The 19,689-nt window shown below is 44.0% G+C and overlaps 1 protein-coding gene across 6 annotated transcripts; it reads left to right on the plus strand.

Annotated features, from left to right (window-relative positions):
- The first annotated feature begins 601 nt into the window (after positions 1–601).
- On the plus strand, positions 602–18,693 carry C1H21orf62 (chromosome 1 C21orf62 homolog). 6 transcript variants are annotated; one of them, XM_054193777.1, is made up of 4 exons: positions 662–1,494; positions 9,568–9,737; positions 11,525–11,704; positions 14,875–18,693. In XM_054193777.1, the coding sequence occupies exon 4, from the start codon at positions 14,945–14,947 to the stop codon at positions 15,617–15,619; it is 675 nt and encodes a 224-aa protein (XP_054049752.1). In that variant the 5' UTR covers positions 662–1,494; positions 9,568–9,737; positions 11,525–11,704; positions 14,875–14,944; the 3' UTR covers positions 15,620–18,693. The 6 variants fall into 6 exon arrangements, with proteins under 6 accessions (XP_054049716.1, XP_054049752.1, XP_054049725.1 ...); XM_054193741.1 differs by having other exon boundaries at positions 602–9,737; positions 15,219–15,315; XM_054193750.1 differs by having other exon boundaries at positions 662–9,737.
- The last annotated feature ends 996 nt before the right edge of the window (positions 18,694–19,689 follow it).

Consider the following 19,689-nt stretch of genomic DNA (forward strand, 5'->3'; position numbering starts at 1 on the left):
GTGAATTCAAGCATCTGAACGGACTTCTGATGGGCAGAGAGCGAAATAGTGCTCTTTCAATTCTGAATAGGGGTGAGAGGGGACTGAAGTTTCTCACGCACCAGCTCTTCCAGGGAAAAAAAAAAAAAAAGTAAGGACACAAGTCCCAAATTCACAAATCAGACAACTTGCCTGAAATATCGATAGTATAAGTGGTTGGATTGTTTTCCTTTACATTTGCATACGCAATACAACTCATAAAGGAGTAAGGTAGGGCTTGAATCACAGCAACATTTTAGTGTCTGACTTCTGTTGGTTCAGTGATGATAAAATGCCCAAATACTTCTCTGGGTTGGACATAAATGACACTCTAATTCCTGGATTTGGCAAAATGCCCTTACTGAGGTAACAGCACTGGCAGTTCCCAGAGGGCTCTTGGGCATGTAAAGGCCAGGTGTTGTTTTTGGAAAAGCAGCAAATACCTTTTCATTTGAATCACAGCAATTCTTACTTTTCATTCCCCGCAGGTGCCCTGCCAGAATACCTTTGCCCCCAAAGCATGTTGCATCATTGTTTTTTTAGGATGCTCTTACTACTGCATTTCTGTGTGAAGCCGCTTATGACTGGCCTGTCGTTACAAATAGTCCCGCTGGTTATTCAGGCTAGTTAGTACCAGGCTAGCTGTAGAGATCCTAGCTTTTGGTAAGTATTCTTCTGTGGCAATAGCATTGTAAAACATGCCACAAAGATGATGTTTTCCATGCCGGATCACAGAGAAGCACCCACAGCATTTGAGGCACGGCTGAGAGCTGCATTGCTCTCAAACTCTGCTAAGGTTGAGCCTGTGTTTGAGCCTCTGCTAGGCTGTGAAATGAAAATTTCCAGTTACTCTTCCCAGTTGGGCGAGTAGGCTCTCAAACAGGACCTGGGTTTTTTGTTTTAAACCTACACACAAAGCCCCCGGAAAGCGGGCAGAGCAGAATCCACCCCATGGGGATGGTCACAAGGCTCCCCAAACGGAGGGCCAGTGCGGTGCCAGGAGGAGAGCACAGCACGCTGGAGGTCCCATCTCCCTCCCTACGCCCCAAGCTGACCATCCCCCTGCGAACACGGGCCACCAGCTCCCACCGCTCAGCTACACCCCAGCTTCCCTCCTAGAGCAAGCAGGGAGGCTGTTGGTCACCTCTGAGTGTTTCCAGGCGAGCTCTCTGTGTCTGACGGCGCACCCGGCGGCTTGGGAGCAACGGTAATAAAGACAGGTAGGGAGATCCTGCCGCCGTGGCGTTAATGATCTGGGGTAGACCTTGGACCGCTCTCCCGGTTGTCAGGGGAACAGCATGGGTTGCCGGCCTCTGAAGACATAAAAGAGCAGCAGCGGGTGGGAGAGGAGGCACTGCCGGCTGCCCCACAAGCTGACCCCGCTCCCAGCCGCAGCCGAGCATCCCGGACTCCGCAAGCTCGGCCAGGCGAGAAGCCAGGCAGTGACAAACCCATCCGCCGGCATCCGGAGAAAGAGTAAGTCGCTGTCTTTGTTTCGGCTCTGAAAGAGGTAGGGTAAATAACCAAAGTACGTTTAATAGCTGGTATTTTTATTAATAAGACTGTTTCTCTTCCAGCATAATTATTTCCTTGCCATTAACTCTGTTCCTGGCAGGTGTTTTGTTTCAGATTTGTTGTTTTGTAATCACGGTGAAATAACAGGTTCTGCAAAGTTTGTCTTTCATATGTTGCAATTGTTTATACGCTGTATCTGCATGCCTTAGGTAATAGTTAACAGCTCTATGAATAATAACCACAAAGCACGGTGGAATGATTTTGCTCCTTGTTGCAAATACTTCTTTAGGCAAATCTTTAAAGGTGACAGAAGTGTTGGTGGGAATTATTCCAGCTGACAGGAGTTGAGTCATTTTATTAAGTTAAAACTGCCTTGAGAAGAGCAGTGGAAGAGGAGGATGAGGGAAGGAGCAGCTAGGACCTGTGTTTTATTCTGCCATTTAATTTACCTGTGTTTTGTTTTGCCATTTAATCTGCAAATCAAGTCAGTGATACAGGAAGGACACAACAAAGTAAATATACCATCTCTCTATAGCTCTGGAGTCTCAATGGCAATGACAACCCAGTGAATGAACGGGAGCCAAGATACCCGGCACCAGGAGGCCCTACTCCAGAGTTTCAGTCTCCAGCTGCTTAGTCACCATTAACATTTCATAACAGCTTTCTACCCTGCAGCTTTCTCCTCTCACATCTTTATTTTTTCTTAGTTTAGGATTTGAACAATAGAAAACAAAGTATCGAAGTACGCTTTTTACACCATTTTCATTCATGAAGTAAGCATTATGTTTTGGGCTTGGCAGATCTTTAATTTGGTGTAATGCTTAACTTCAACTTTTATCCCGGTCAGGCTAGGAAGAGCACTGGGAAATAATAACAAAAAGTTGCAGTCAAGCTTTCTTTCCTGAAGTACACTCAGTGTAAGAACCCTTGCTCCAGGGAGTAGTTGGTTTGATGTTAAAAAAATGAGAATTTTAAAAAGTGGCTTTAAAATTAATTTTAGTACCTCAGTGTTCAAGTACTCAGCTTGAGCCACCCAGGATAACTCTGGTTTTCAGGCAGTGCTGACCACCCGTCCTCAGGACACCTGATTTCCCAGAAGGGGTCCCTTCCTGAGGACAGATGAATAAAGAGGGATTTGATTGCACATACCTTACAATTATTGTTGTATGAAAATGCGATGCACTCGTGCATTCGTGACCATACAAATTCAGGCTTTATGCATGTATATACTTTTTTTTTTTCCAATACTGAGACTTTAAATCACAGGAAGCACAACCCCCCTAACACTGTAGCTTACATACATTCAGTGCACTCAGAGTCAGCACCAGTACTGGAGGAAGTTTTATTTGCTGAGGCTTCTCTTTTACAAAAATAAATAAAATTAGCCTATTGGAAGGAAAAAGGCTAGATTGTTCAAGAAGCGAACAAGGAACTTATTGAAAAGTACTAATCTATAATTTAGAGTAGAAGTAAGATCTCTTCACAGTGTAACATATAACTGTATACTCTGGGCTTTCTCTTTAACAGAAAGGCAGGGCGTGATTTTGGATTCCTGACACCTTTTTGGTACAGGGTGCACTTATAAGCATCAGGACAAGAGTTCAAGCTGCTAGCACTTCTGTTGTTTGAAAGCTGCAGAAGGCACTGCAGGGAAATATCCAGCAGTCAACAGTCTGGAAGAGCTGCCTGGTTAGATATCAACAGGAAGAAACTTATTTTTCTGTAATGCCTTCCCTCTGAGACTTTTAAAGGGCTTCATAACCACTGAATAGAAAACTGGGACTTGTAGTCCTAGGTTGTACTAGCAGGCAGGATGGAGACACACTGCCATAAGGCACTGCTAGAAATAAAATTCTGATTTTCCATTGTATTAGGTCAGATTTATACCACTGATTTCAATCCCGTTGCACAGGTGTAATGAAAAATCCTGCCTATGTTGCTCGAGTGGGTAAGGTGTGTTTGAGCTGCTTTGTAAAGCTGTTGCAGGACAGTGCTCTTCTCCTGAGTTGGTAGAGATTTATACCGCTTTCGTCTCACTTTTCATTTGTGTAAATGCTTATCCTGATGCAATTTAAAGGTGAATACCCAGATCAGTGTGTGTCAGCCTTCCCAGACAGCATGTACTGTGCCCACCTCCAAGCTGGAATAGCTCCAGATCTGTTTTGGCAGAGCAAATCCTGCCACTCATCTTGGTCCCCCGCTCTTTATTAGGAAAAGCACAGACTGCATGTGTGAAGCAGGGCATGGAAATGAAGGCCTTACACATCCATCCTTTCTGCTCTCTCAGGGTTGGGAATAATCAGGCTGTGACCTGCCGAGGGTGACCTTCATCCATGGGGAAAAGGGAGGTACCACCACTCCCAATCCTTTGGGAGGACAGGACTTCTTCCTTTCCTTTGAGTTTTCTCCTATTAATCTGCCTCCCTGCAGTTACATGTCACAATCTTCCCTGCGGTAACATTTGCCCCCAGTATGGACAGAAGTTTTGCATGGGATAGACAGGATTGATGATTTTGCAGAGGTGTTTTTAGATGAATTGTCCGTCCCGGAGCCTGTGTATACCTGAATACCAAAATACCCATACGGGAACATTTTCAAGGGTCTGTGTGTTGTTCAAGTTCAATGAAACAGAGTTGCCTATTTTACCTTGCATTTTTATCATTGCTGGGAAGGAATTTGTTCCGCTACACTCGACGGCACCACCGCTACAGCACTGGCGGCTCAGCCAAATGACAGCAGCCCAGGCTTTTGCAGCACAATCAAAGGCAAATAAAATTTTCAAATTATTGACAACAAGCATGGATCACACTGCAGCCTGGAAGTCTGTAGAACAGCAGCTTTTATCACAGAAGTTATTTTTCTACCTTTATCTGTGGAGTAACTAAATATATACGGCAATTGTTTAAACAAAGAGATGGAAAAAAAATACCTCTCTTACTGCCATCAGCCCGCTTAGGGAACTCCTGAAACTCCCACAGAGTAAAAAGGTCAAATCTAGCACTTTGCTTCCCTCAAGGCTTGAGCCTCCCTGGGGCTTTCTGGTCAGATAATGTAGCTGTTTTGCAGCGAAGAGTCAGATTAGACTTATTACGGGACCGACTCTTTTTATTTTACATAGCCCTTTACATTTTCCTGTAATCTCGTATTTTAACACCTGCTTAGTTCAGTAGATGTTAAAAGCTAACCTCACCCTTCCTCATGTGCATGCCGCTCTGCAAACCAGAGGTGTTATTTTTTTCAGTTACAATTTAACAATAAAAGGTGTGTGTTTTTTTCCCAGAAGATCCGATAGGCTTTCAAGCAAATTGTTAGTATTATCTTTGAGGGAAAAAAAAAAAAAAAGGAAAAAAAGAAAACAAAAAGGAAGATTTCACTTTACTCTTTCAAATGCCAAAGGAATTGCACTTCAAAAACCTCCAGTTAGTCAGGATGCGTGCACAGCACAGCCACCCAATGGCAGCCCTGTGCAGCCTTTAAAAACCCCTTTTTCAACAAAGATTTTACAGGTTAGACTGGTATTAAATATAATTGAAAGACTACACAGATGAAGGCAAGCCTGGGGCGTGCTTTGCTCCTTAGAGTGATGGGAGCTTGTCTGGGTTCCTCTTCCCCTGCCTCCCTTTTGAGGTCTCTGTGCGGTGGGCGAGTAACGCATCGGCCCCGCTGAGGCCAGCCCAGTTAAGCTGCTGTACCCACTTCCTTCCTCCCACCTTCATGCCAAAATGCAATGTATTTTTTTTTACATATCCCTCTTTCCCTCCCTCCCATACCTGCATGCAAACAGGAAAAGAAAGAGGCAGTCTTCGTAGTTCTTCCAAATGCTTTTGGTCCAGCCTTTCATGCTATTTTGGTCTAAATTGGGTGGTTTTGGTATTCATCCTGTGTACATTACTCAAGCTGCACAAGATTATATGGATTTAAGCTGCTCTTTGCTTAATACAGCACTTTCACATAGGCACATGTTAACACAAGTGATCAATGAGGGGTTTTAATTAGGTTTTTTTCTGAATAGAGAATGGAAGAAAGCACCCTGTGAAGAAATTAATTGTATAGGCTTGGGACTTCCATTGAATAGGATTAACTTTCCTTGAGACAGTAGCATTCTCACACAACAGTCAAAGGCTTTTTATTGCTTTTTTGCAGTTTTCTTAATACACAGATCTGCAATTAGCAAAAAAAAAGAAAATAAAAAATAGTGATCAAAGCAAATTCAGAAACCTGAAATGACACTATTACTAAATAAGCATTGAAAATCTCCTTTAGCTATCAAAACCTGCAAAGAAAAAGGAGTGGGGACAGAATCTTGTGCTAGAAAACTTTTGGGATAACATGTAATAAAACAGGGGTTTCAATGCAGGAAAGAGGACACATATCTGAAAACACGCATGGCTGAAGCAATCAAACTGCAATCATTTTCTGCTGGTATCTATGTCTAGTCCGATTTTCACTTGAAAGATCCCCCACTTAGGACAAAAATGAGCAAATGATTTGCCAGATTTATATCACTCAAAAATATTTTTTCAGAAGCAGGTTATTGCTACCGGCAGCAAGTAAGATTTCCCTAAAATCATTAGGATTTTTGTTTGCTGCTAAGCAGGCAATGCAGCTGCTTCTTCTCCCTATCAGAGATTGCAGCTCCAAAGCGGTGGCTGCCTTCCCTCCTCCCCAGGCCAGCACTGCAGGCTGGAGGGACTGGAGGGGCTGGAGGGACTCCGAAGCAGCTGTTGGCATCTTGGTTTTCTCCAGTTTTTGCATGGAAGGAACAGCTCAATACTTAACAACGAATATTGGATCAGGTATAAACCACACAAATTAGGAGCCAAAGCAGAAGCAGAATGGGTGTCTCTTCTAGAGAAATGTTGTTCCTTTTCTTTTACTTTCTGTCAAGACATGCTTGTAAAGTTAGCAAAAAAACCCTGCCTCAGTTTTGTACTCTCTCTGTATGTTCTGCCCTATTAAAGAGCTTCCGGTTAGTCTCACCTTCGTCCCTGGGAAGGTAATGGAGCAACTCGTTCTGGATGTCATATCCAAGCACATTCAGGAGCAGGAAGTTATTGGAAGTGGTCAACATGGATTTACCAAGGGTAAATCATGCTTGACCAACCTCATAGCCTTCTATGATGTTATAACTTGTTGGCTGGATGAGGGCAGAGCAGCAGATGTCATCTACTTTGACTTCAGCAAGGCTTTTGACACTGTCTCTCATAACATCCTCCTTAGGAAACTGAGGAAGCGTGGACTAGACGAGGGGACAGCGAGGTGGATTGAGAGCTGGCTGTGTGACAGGACTCAGAGGGTTGTGATTAATGGAGCAGGGTCGAGTTGGAGGCCTGTAACCAGTGGTGTCCCCCAGGGGTCAATACTTGGACCAGTATTGTTTAACATTTTCATCAACGACTTGGATGAGGGGATAGAGCGTATGCTCAGCAAGTATGCTGATGATACCAAACTGGGAGGGGTGGCTGACACCCCAGAGGGCCGTGCTGCCACCCAGTGTGACCTAGACAGGCTGGAGAGCTGGGCAGAGAAGAACCTAATGAGGTTCAACAAGGACAAGTGTAGGGTTCTGCACCTGGGGAGGAAGAATGTCAGGCATCAATACGGGTTAGGGGTGGACCTGCTGGAAAGCAGCTCTGAAGAAAAGGATCTGGGGATCTTGGTAGACAGCAAACTATCCATGAGCCAGCAGTGTGCCCTTGTCGCCAAGAAGGCCAATGGAATTCTGGGCTGCATAGGGAAGAGCGTGGCCAGCAGGTCAAGGGAGGTCATTCTCCCCCTCTACTCTGCACTGGTGAGGCCACAACTGGAATACTGCATCCAGTTCTGGGCTCCCCAGTTCAAGAGAGACAGGGAACTACTGGAGAGAGTCCAGCATAGGGCAACAAATATGATTGAGGGATTGGAGCATCTCCCTTACGAGGAAAGGCTGAGAGAGCTGGGACTCTTTAGCCTGGAGAAGAGAAGGCTGAGGGGCGACCTTATTAATGTTTACAAGTATCTAAAGGGTGGGTTTAAGGAGGATGGAGCCAGACTCTTTTCAGTGGTTCCCAGTAACAGGATGAGAGGTAACAGGCACAAGCTGGAACATAGGAAGTTCTGATCAAATACACGGAAAAACTTCTTTACAGTGAGGGTGACAGAGCACTGGAACAGGCTGCCCAGGGAGGTTGTGGAGTCCCCTTCTCTGGAGACTTTCAAGACCCGCCTGGATGCAGTCCTGAGTAATATGCTCTGGGCAATCCTGCTGTAGCAGGGGAGTTGGACTAGAGATCTCTAGAGGTCCCTTCCAACTCTGAAAATTCTGTGATTCCTGATTTGCTGAGGAAGGCTTCCTCCTCCTCCCTTCTCCTTCATTCCTCCATCCCTCCATCTGGGCTGCACTTGACTCTCCTCCACCCAGCCCCTTCTCACCACCTTTCCCCCTTCTTCTCTCTACAGCTGTGTCCTTCATGCACAGCTACCTCCTTGTTCCACCATACAGGCTGCTGGGATTTCCTCCTCATCCACCTGCATCTGCTGAGTCTGTGCTCTGGGGTTTAGGTGCTGTGTCCAGGTACTCCTAGACATGCTTTACTATAGATTTATTTAGTTGTCATGGAATTGCTCTTCGTGCTTAGAGCTGATGTTTCTTCCCTGTTCTCCAAGTATTCAGCTAAACAGGTCTGGTTATAACAGAAAGCTCTCCAATTTGGGGTGAAGCAAGAGCTTCCCCTCAGTGTCAAGGAAGATTTTCTACAGGAGTCTATGAGGAAAACTGGGTGGTTGCTTTGGACTTCAGACAGCTTAAATGCCACGTGAAAATCAAGATGATACCAATCATCAAAGTCTTCTTGATGATTAACATCTTCAGGCCAGTTAAGAATCTCTTGATCTTGAACGTATCTCACTTCCACCTCCCCATTTCCCAGAAAGCCCTTGCAGTGGCAGAGTTTCTATCAGTATGCTTTTTGTAATGGCTGAATCTTTGCCTTCTGATACCTGAACTGAGGTATCTCTTCAATTCATAAAAACCAAAATCCACACTTCAAAACCATTCCAAGGTGTTTTAATGCTGTAATTGGCAGGTAACCACTGGAAAAACACTGTCAGCTGCTTGGAGGAGAACTGGAACAACTCTCAGTAATTCCCATGGGGTAGGGGTACTCTACCACTGCTCAGTGAAGTCGGGTGACTGCTTACCCAGGCATAAGAAAAAGCAGGCATAAGGAAAGACCTCTGGGGCAACACAGTCTAATTGCTACTCAAGGCACTGAGCCATTCTCATACACTTATTTAATTTTCCACTTCATTGTCAAACATTAAATGCTTACCACATTGTGACTCTGGACAGCAAGGTGGTGTGGGGGGCATGACCCAGCAGCTATTTAGCTACTAGCTTTACTCGCCCTTGTTTTTTTCACTTCTAATTGTATTTCCAAAACTGGACTATGTCAAGATGGAAAGGGAAGGAAAGAAGACTTTATCTCCGGTTTACCGGTGGATTTGTTGAAGGTTGCAGCTGTAACAAAAACTGACCAGTAACTGACAAAAGGAAAAGTTGCAATCACAGTGCATAATTTCAAAACACTGTGTAAGTGTTAGCTGACTGTATAAGACCAACTTAGAAAAAGTATCAGTGCAGTTGGGTGAAGGGCATGTTATTATATCCTACTTATGCCTCATTTGAAACATGGTTGGTTGGGATGTTGTTAGGAATAATACCATCATGAAGAGACCGTGTTGTTGGAATCAACCATCATCTGTTTGGACTAATTATTTCTTTGCTGCATTGGACAAAGAGATGACCCCAAAGTGGTATTACCTCTGCGGGAGGTCATCTTGCAGCCTGGTAGAGCTCTAGATTCTTTTACTCAAAAGCTCAAACCAAACCTTCAGCAACAGCACAAGACTCCCACAGCGCATACCATGTTTAGGCTACAGAGCCATTCTGTGTTTTAATCAAAATGTATTTGTTAATCAGCTCACTGCAACTGGTTAATGAACAAGTTCAATCATTTCTGGTATGAAAATGTGTTACCATTTTTATTACTGCAGACACTTTCAAGGACTGATGAACATTGGGTATAAGGTTGGACAAGAACAACTGTCTAAAACAGCTGAATTGAGCAATTATATGGAAGTAAAATGCAGACCAGCTCCTTCTTAGCTTGAGCTTCTGTAGACAATGGAGTTACTCTTTGCACCAGAACCATACACAAAGGCAGGTAGGTTTTGGTTACCCATCTGTGAGGGAAGAGCTAATTTGCCAAGTTCAGATTTGAAATACCATTCGCGTTTCTTGAGTTCAGCAATCTTCTAGTATAAACTGGGAAGCTGAAAAATGCTTACATTATTTTTATAGGACCGCCATACCTGCTATGCTATGTTATGCAAGGAAATATCAAATGGCTTACGGAAACAAGTTGTAAAATCCATTATGTCAGGTGGATGAATCTTTAAAAAGCCATAGATTTTTAAAGTTTTAAGTAGAAACAACACCCATAGCTGTTTTCTTCATAGCTGCATGACAAGCCTCCTTTTGCCAAAGTCGGTAGCATAGTACACGAGTAAGACATAGACTAAATCTGTTGGGTTGTTTTATCACTGAAATGCTGTCTCCTAGCCATAATCAAGGAAGAAGGCTGCAGAACTAGTTGTACACATGCATATTAAATGCATATGATATGACTGTTGCTTAGTCTCTGAATATGTACTGAGCACATTGGAAGCCTTGATTTGAAAATTAGGGAAGAAAAGGCGTCATACCCACCAATATTCCCTAGAAAACTGTATGGAAATTTGTAACATTTAGCACGATCTGACGAATTCTTTGGGTTTCTATAGGTTATATATAAAAATATTTTAGTGAGCTCAATGGATAAATTATCTCTGTTAAGGGGAGTGGGTAATCCTCAGAGAGGGAGCATGGTGGAAAGATGTATCCCACAGCCCAAATTCTCCAGTTTTATGAAGATGATCCGTCATTCTTTGTAAATTTGGAGATGATGGAGAACAGAGACCCAGATTAGGCATGAGAATCACCCCATATTTTCTTTAACTTTATGGCAGTATTACAACAAAGGGCTTTTGTGTATCTCCAAGAGCCCTACTGAAGGCATCTTTGCATTACAAGCAATCCAAAACATAAAGAATATCTGCGAAGGAGGAAGATTTTTTAAAATAACTCTGTTAGCTTTTGCAACTTCAAAAGCACTTCCTGAGAGACAAAAGGTTTATTCTTTGCGTAGCTCACCATGACATCAACACACCAAGTTAAAAAAACACCAACATTAACAAATCTGTGTTTCAGTCCTTTCAATGATTAAACTCAGATCACCTCAACCATTTTGCTTCATAATAACAAGATGTCGTCCTGCAGGTGCATATATTCAGGCCCTGGCCCTGTTTTTCAGACCCACGCTTGTCTTTGATCCTCTTTCTTTTCCCCAGATCTTTTACCCTGGCAAAGTCCTGTCCCTCAACTGCCATGTCTGTGACTATTGCTTCACATTCTTATCTTCCTTACTGAAACTCAGACTGTTTTGAGCCAGAGACAGAGCTAGAGAAGACAAGCTAAAGACCTCTCCCCAGACTTTTAGTGCAAAGAACCTCTTGCTAAATTGTGACCCCCTCCCTCCTAACAGTGCCTTGACAGCACTAATAATTCAAAAAGATACAATTCAGAGTCATCAAATTAGTGTGGTTAAGTTTTATCTATGATTTACCTCGCTTCTTCCTTGCAAGGCAGCTCCCCCCACCCCTAAAATTTGAAGCCAGCTTTTTCCCAAGCCTTAACCAGTGCAGACAGCAAAATAATTTGATTAAGAGCCATATAATGCACATTTTTCTGTAGATAATTGGTAGCTTAAGTAAAGGTGCATTGCAGATGACTTGGACATTTCATGGACAGACAATGTGCAACATATATTTTGCTGTTTGCATACCACTCACCAAAGCCACACAGAAACAAAATACCGAGAATGGAATTGATAGGAATGTTTCTGCGTTGCAGTGAGAAGAAGACGATAGCAAGTATTTCTGGAGATAACATTTCCTGGAATGCCAAGATTTAGGATTTTGTTTGTATTTTGATGGACGAAGCCCAAATGCTATCAGCTAAGCTAAACTTGAAAGAGAATTTTCTTTGGTTGGCTGCAAGACAGTAGAGAACTAAAGGATCTCCACTCTTCAGGTACTGAAAAAAAAATATGAAAAGGAATCAAGAGTTAAAACTAATGAGGATGCATCGAAGTATATTATTCTAATGTTTTATGACTATTAAGTCTCACATGTTATATGGAAAAAGCAGTATCACCCCTTTTGACGCAGGTGGGAGTCTGAAATGCAGAAGTTCTGAGTCTTCAATTAAAATCTCTTTTACTTAGTTCAAACTCATATTGTTAACATCATCTAGGAATTCTTCTTGCAAATATTACCTCCAAAACAGATAAATCCAAATAATTTCACTGAGTTGTGAAATAGAGGTGATATTACAGGTTTCTGATTCATCACAACTGTTAGCCATGGTTAACGGCTGAGAAAACAAGCACAGCATGGAGGTTTAGTAATAGGATTTTCATTGTGATGCATGATTAGATGCTTAGATACTGGAGACCAAATTAACCTAGCAGTAACAACACCAGAACAACTACAGCTTGGATGAGTCTGACCTTTGAAGTTAAACATTAGCTAACAGTTGGACTGGTATTTCTGGTATGTTCCACAACATGGCTTAAATATTTGATTTAAGCATTACAATGTCTGTATCCTCCATTTAGGAAAGCAACATAGTAAATTGAGGGAGTACCTACAGAATTAAATCACGTTTGAGTCAGTTTGCATGCATTTACACTATTTATTTGCATGCATTCTTATAGGTCTTATATATGACCATAATCTGTCAGACCACAGATCCATCTAGTCAAGTAGCCATCTCCATGTGCAGCCGTAAGAAGGTGCGTAGAAGAGATTTCACATAGGACAAGAACATGTGATACTTACCGCTATAACTTTCTTTGCATCCAACTATTTTCAGCACAGGGCCTTCTGTAGCCAGGTGTGGCACCTGTGTACATGATAACTGCCATGGACATCTCCTCACTGAACTTATCCAGTCCTGCTCTGAATTTGTGAAAACTTTTTGCACCCTCCACATGCTTTGCTAAGGACCAACGAGTCAGCTGTGACCCTCCTGGTTTTATTTGAGAAAAATAGTCTTGCTCTTGTTCTTGGAAAAACTGATTTTTACCCACCATCTCCATGTTATTAGTGCTGTTCTAGATCACCACCATATCCTGCCTCAACTGTCTCTTCCCACCTAGACTCCTACCCTTCCTAGTCCCACCTTACTTAAAGGAAGCCCTCCATCTCTCACCACTCTTGTTGCTCTTCTCTGAACTTCAGTCCTGTGATATCCTTTCTGAAATGGTGAGATCTGACCTGCACACAACAGGCAAGTGTCATCAAACAAGTGATTTATGCAGTAGCTCAACGGCACTGTCTCCTTTTTTCCATCATTTTCCTATTACATCTTAACAACTTAATTACTTTTCGACTGCTGTTAAGCAACGAGCTGATGTTTTCATGCAACTGTCTATCACAAGCTAAACATCTAATTCCTGGAAAAGATCTGGTGGTAATGTCTGGCCCAGAGTCCACCATTTCTTAGGTGCAGATTTTTCTCCCATGTTCACGTAACTCCCCTTTTTTATCCTTTTCCCATGGATGGCAAAGTCCTGGTCATTTACAAACCATCACAGTTTCTACAGATTCACTGACAAGAGACTGAATTTCAAAGAAAAAAGGCAGACTAGAGTACTATATCCTCTATAAGTGAGAAATATGGGAAGCGGGACACAAACTATTCTGTTAAGATGCAGTTTTGGGGTTGTTTTTTTTTAAATTTAGTATTAGTCAAAGGACATTGTCACTTGAATTTTCAGCAGGAACTGAGCTTAAAACATTTAGATCTAAATCACATACCTGGTAAGCTACCAGGCATATGATAGTGCTAATGATTACGAGAACCTTAGTGTGCTCCTAAAGACTCTTTCCTTTAATTGTCTGTTAAATGACCATGAAGTTTATAGCAGAGGACCCCACTGTCTAATGATGGAAGACTGACTGAATAACAGACAAAAACAAATTTTGTTTTTATTATTTTGCTTTTTATCTGGTATGTTTCTCCAAAACTGCAGTTGTATTGCCATGTTTTCTGAGGTGCTGGAGACATGCATCAATCTTTTCACATACCAAGGACCAAATTCTGCCCACTGCATGCCCTACTGCTGCCTTCACTAGGACCTGACACCTTTTGTCAAAATTTGGCTCTAGTGTCTCTCGGTGCTTCAAAACAATTACAATCAAATCAGACAAACTTTCCAACACCTTCTAATTTGTGTTGAGAAATTACATTCTGCATCGTTGCTTGTACCATCACCCAATAATATGCCAGGAGAACCCAGAAGCTCCTGCTAAGATCCAGCCCTGCTCTGAAAACCAAAGGGCTGGTAGCTGAGAATCCAAAAGTCCCCACCAAACATGCTCCCAGCCATTTGAGGTGGAGCATGGCTGGGATGGAAACTCGCTCCATTGTCATAAGCGTGCATGGAGGTGCTACTTTGCTTTGCCAGGTTAAATGAAGAGAGGAAGAGCAACCACCAAAGCCAGGATCTAACCTATGCTAGTTGCCATGCAGAGACACAGTGAGAGATGGTCCTTAGTCCCCAAAACTTACAGGCTAAGGCTGGAGCAGATGTAGCTTCATATGGATCAAAAGCAGGTTTTATTGGCATACCGCATAGCTCAGGATATGTACTGCATCTAGCAGTGCTTCTGCCCTTAGCCACCCTTTCTTTCCCTTTGCCCAGTATATCCCACACGCAGTTTAAAGGGAAGGTTATCACAACCCTTACTTAGTGATTCAGGTGTAAAACAAAACGCTTGTCTTTAGCCCTTCTCAGACTGCCTCACTCGGTGAAGTGGAGAACAGGGTCATTTGTCACCCCTATCTGTTGGAAAGCGGACAAAGAAAGCAGAAAGGAGAAATGAGCAGGAGGAGTCCTGCCCTTACCTTCACAGTGGGCAGGCTGAGGAGCTGCCTGGCTAGAGAAGAGGGCGTCCAAGCTGTCCCATAGGCAGATGAAACCATGTAGAGCAAAAGAGGAGTGAAAGAAGAATCCCAAACATGGATCACAATTCATTTTTCTTAATCAATGTAGCTGTGCTTCCCCTCTAACGCAGGGCAACCTGCAAAACTGCAATATGGTTCTGAATAGATGAGACAGATAACGAGTGGGAAAAGCAAAGTAATATGAACCGTTAAGTGGTCTTTAGTATAATAAAGAATTTGTTTTTCCTCAGTAGGTAAAGCCAAGTGATATAATTCACTGAGTAAAAGGAGGAGACACTTGGCAGCTTGGCACCAGTACTAATGAAGCCAATACCCTTCTCTGCTTTCTCCTTTTGGCTGGGTCTCATTTTGGCCGGCTTCCTTAGCATACACATCACTGGCAGTTTTGTGAGAAGTCAGAAGAACCACACGCTAATTTTCACCAAGGAAAACACAATTCGCAACTGCAGCTGCTCGGCGGATATCCGTGATTGTGATTACTGCCTGGCAAACTTGATGTGCAATTGCAAAACGGTGCTGCCTTCTACCATGGAAAAAACCACCTACAATAACCACCTGACCATTTGGTTCACAGACACCTCCCTGCTGGAGATGCTCCTCAACTTCACAAGGGTGTGGGATTTGAAGCTGTCCTTCTGTGGCACCAATCCTCTCCCAACAGAATACTTGGCCATTTGGGGACTTAGAAAGCTCCGGGTAAATAAGGTCAAGGGACGATTTCCAGAGCAGAGCGTAACCATCTCTAGCAGCAGCAACAACGAAAAAGAAGACTCACTTGCATTACACAACAAAGACAGGCAAATGCTTGCATATATTTCTTTTCTGGATACCTCGCTTTTCAATGGATATTCTTTGCTGAAGTCATACAGTGTGGAAAACGTCTCTAGTATCACGGAGCACTTTCCCAGCCTGTTGTACTCTGATGTTTTCTCAACCCCAGATAACAAGAGCTATGTTGTAACATTCATTTACTGAGTTATTTAACATATTCAGTAGTCGGAGGCACGGCAAACTGCTAAGAGAGAGATGGGACTTCTTTTAAGTCTGTTTGGTTTGGCCAGGAGAAGCTGTTATGGGATGAACAGTTCTGACTGCAATAGCACTCTACAAGGAGGTGCTTAAAGTAAGACAGACTCATCAGACTGATTCAGTAAATGCTTTCTTGAACAAAGAAAATGTGAAACAACTGTTTTAGAAAGCATCAGTACAAATTATTTTTATACATTGTAAGCTAAGAATTGAAATCTGCAGATAAATTTTGTTTCAAGCTTGTGCCTCAGACAGAAAAAGTCATAACCATGTACCGCCAGTTGTAGAAGAACCTGAGCCTCCTGGTGAATCACTCGGGTTAGTGGGCAGCCTGGGAGGTCTCCAGTCCAACCACCTGCCCCAAGCAGGACCACCTCTGGAATCAGACCAGGCAGCTCAGAGTTTTCTGCAGTCGGGTCCTGAAGACCCCCAAGGATGGAACCTGCACAACCTCATTGGGCAACCTGCTCCACTGCCTGCCTGTCCTCATGGGGAAACTTTTTTTCATGTATTAACCCCAGCCTTCCCTTCTCCAGGCTGACCAAACCCAGTTCCCTCACACTTTTCTCACAGCCACATGCGCCAGCCCCTGACCATCTTGGTGTCTCTCCACCAGACCACTTCAGTTGATCCATATCCTTCTTGCACTGGGGGGGCCAAAACTGCATGCAGTACTCCAAATGCAGTCTTGTAAGTGCCGCGACAAGGGGAATAATCTCTTCCCTCCGTCTACTGGCTATGTCCCTGCCCATACAGCCCACTGCTGTCAGGTTCAAGGGGTGCAAGGTGGTTACAGGTTACTCAGACTGGGAGTGCTGAGCTGTCCTTGTCCTCTGCTACTCAGTCAGAGCTGGGAACCCTCTGCTCAGGCTGGGTGACGCAGCCTCTTACAAAAGCAGGGACGGGCAATGCCGGCAGCCTCCAACCTAAGCGCAAAGTCAAAGGTGTGTTTGGGGATGACCAGGAAGCTGTGACCTCTGCCAAGCCACAGCACACATCATGGGAAAGCACTGGGCAAAGAGGCCACCTCACAGGTGAGACACCATACTCACAAAGGTGTTTTTTCCCAGGGACAGGCCTGTCTCTTGCACATTGAGTGTGCTGATGACTGCAATTTCCCCAAATGCAGGGAACCTGACTTCATCTTTTGTGATAATCTGCTCATGTTCTCCCCTGTGAGAGAGGAGAAAGACCCCATCCGAGACTCTTGTCTGATAAGGAAAGCAAGGCTTCTGGCAGACATGTCACAAACAATTTTCAGACACGTTGCGGGAGAAAGATTGCCACCCCCACATCGGGACTATTTATATAGCCCAAAGTCTGTTCCTTGCCCATGTCTGCAGGATTTGCATTCTATGAGATATGATTAAGGCCAGGATCCATCCATACAGTACAATAAAGGCTTCGGAACAGCAAGTCCTAGCAGTCTTGCACTGCCAGCAAAGGATTACATGAAATTGGGATAAAATACGTGTACTGAAGGGAACGGCTATCAAGATTCTAAGGAACCAGTGAATTTGCTTCAACAACTTTAAAGAAAGACTTTTTCTATAACTGCAATCAATGACAGATCAGTTTTGCTAGGAAGCAAAACTTAATTTTTCAGCATACTTAAATACATGCATACCTTCTATTACTGTGAGCTTTCCCACTGAAATCAACAATGCAGTAACTATTGAATTAATGGGGTCTATTTGCAATTGCAAATTAACAGATTTAAGCACGTGGATGTTTGAAGGCTAGGGAACTGAACTCAATTTAACTCAACCAGAGAGCTATTAAATCAGCTGCTGCAAAGACGCTGTTTCCTTTGTCAGCATCTTGGCAACAAACTGTAAGCCTCCTCTCCAAATCACAAATATTTCTAATGATACCTCTCACGATTGTGTCACAGGTTACAAAATGGTTAGGAACTGGAGCTGGGCTAACAGAGATTGGCAGGGGAGTGCGTGTGTGTGTGTGCGTGCGCGTTACATGCCTGGAAGGTATTACAGACACAGGCAAATAATTCATATTGTCTGTCCAATTGTCTGTGCAAAAGTACTAACCTTGCCTTCACAAACTGGCAAGTCACTAATCCTGCACAGCATAGTGTTGTAAAAAAAAAAATAAAAATACAGCTGTCACACACAAATGTATTGATTTCTAAATGTTACCAATCCTCTCTTTAAAATCTGGGAAAATCAAACCGAAATGATCTTCAGCGAATTCACTGAGGCTCTGCTGCCCTCTAGTAAAAAATGTGCTGAATAACACAGTACTTCCACATTGCCAAGACAACACCGGTTGGCTGCTGCTATCGCTCAAATTTCACACCTGCAGCAGTAACTGAGAATGTATGTATTCTGGCCTTGTTGGGAAGAAACCACGAAATTAATAAATCCATGGGCTTTCTAACACTGCAAATCACAGTTTTGGTTACTTTTGCCACTGTAGTGTTTTAAATAAGGCTGACGTAAAAGACCTTTTATTTCCATGCCCAAGTAAGCATGGCAGAGATTTTCCTGGAATCAGGCAAGAATTCTCCTCTTGATTACTGCACAGCAGAAATCCACAGCACCGATACTGAAGTGATCTTTTCAACTTTGATGTTCTTTTCTAGCAGATACCAAGAACCTGATTCTCCCAATTTCAATTTTATATGTCTTTGCCACATTAAAGCACTGCATTAGAACCTTGCAGAATTTCTTCAGAGCAATGCATACAAAATATATACCACATACATGGCACATTTTATTAGTTCTGTTGGTGGAACTTTGTTTTGTCTGCATATAAACTACACACAGTAGTACATTAAGCATCACTTTGCAGAAATAATTACGTGATTTTATGAATCTGTTTTAAATCACAGTGTAAGATACTCATGCTTAACCACACTCAAAACCCTACAGTATTTTATATTTACAGCAATTAATATTTACATACACAATGGTTTCACTCTCCACACATCAGGTTCAACCTGTGTTTGTCAGTCTTTAACCTGGATGCATGACTATTGCATGTGCCAATGAATGGAAACCGAGCTGGTTTTTTTGCATCAGAAAAAAAAATGGAAAGAAGAGCTGAAAATTTACAGTTTTCCTTTCTACTAATAACTCTGGTGTGTCTTTGGGAAGTCAATACAGATTGAGAACACGCACAAAAGTAATGCAATGCTTTCTATGGGAGATCTTGCCACAGTGAGAGGCTGCAGGAGACCAGCCAGGCCCCCTGCACGTCCTCCTGGGCAGACTACCAACGTGGCTGGCAAAGCCAGGCTGCAAGGGAGTCTGGTCCTCCTGATATGGCGGGAAGGCTGGAAAGAGGTCCTTCCAGCTCCCAACACTTGTACCTGGAAAGACTGTCTTTAAAAAGGCCACCAAACTAGCAGTTTTTCTTTCAGTCAACACAACAGCCACTAAGACCGGCTCGACTGACTTCTCAGGATGCTCCCAGCCTAAACCGAACCCCGAAGATGCCACATGAAAGATGCCACCGTTTATCACTAGCGAAGAGGACAACCACGTTACCTCCCCCCCTCCACGCCAGAAGCCAAGATTTCCTCAGCGAGGGCGCGGGGTCTTTCCCGCAGAGGCTGTGCTGAGCCGGGGAGCGAGACCCGGCTGAGGCGACCACCCTGGCCGCTGCCTGTGGAAAACAAGACCCCAGCGGCGGAGGTGGGGAGGCGGAAGCTCGGCACCCCCCTTTACCCCGTGTGGCACGACATCACCCGCTCTCCCGCCATGGCGCACTCCCCCAGGGGCCGCGCACACCACCTCCTCCCGCCCCGCTCCCCGTCTCGACACAAGATGGCGGCAGCGGCGGCCGCTGGGAAAGGAAGGGGAGGGGGAGGCGGGCGGCGCGGCGGGCCGCTCTAGCCCTGGCTCTCTACGCTCCCCGCCGCGCACTCTCTATCCCCCGCCCCCGCCGCCTCTCTATGGTCGGGCGGCCGCTCGCTGTTGGCGGGTGGGCGGCGGCGGGCGGGCGGCGGTAGGGGGCGCTGTGGCGGCGGGCGCGGCGGCGATCATGCTCGGGGA

Source organism: Rissa tridactyla, chromosome 1, assembly GCF_028500815.1.
Source record: "Rissa tridactyla isolate bRisTri1 chromosome 1, bRisTri1.patW.cur.20221130, whole genome shotgun sequence".
NCBI lineage: Eukaryota > Metazoa > Chordata > Aves > Charadriiformes > Laridae > Rissa > Rissa tridactyla.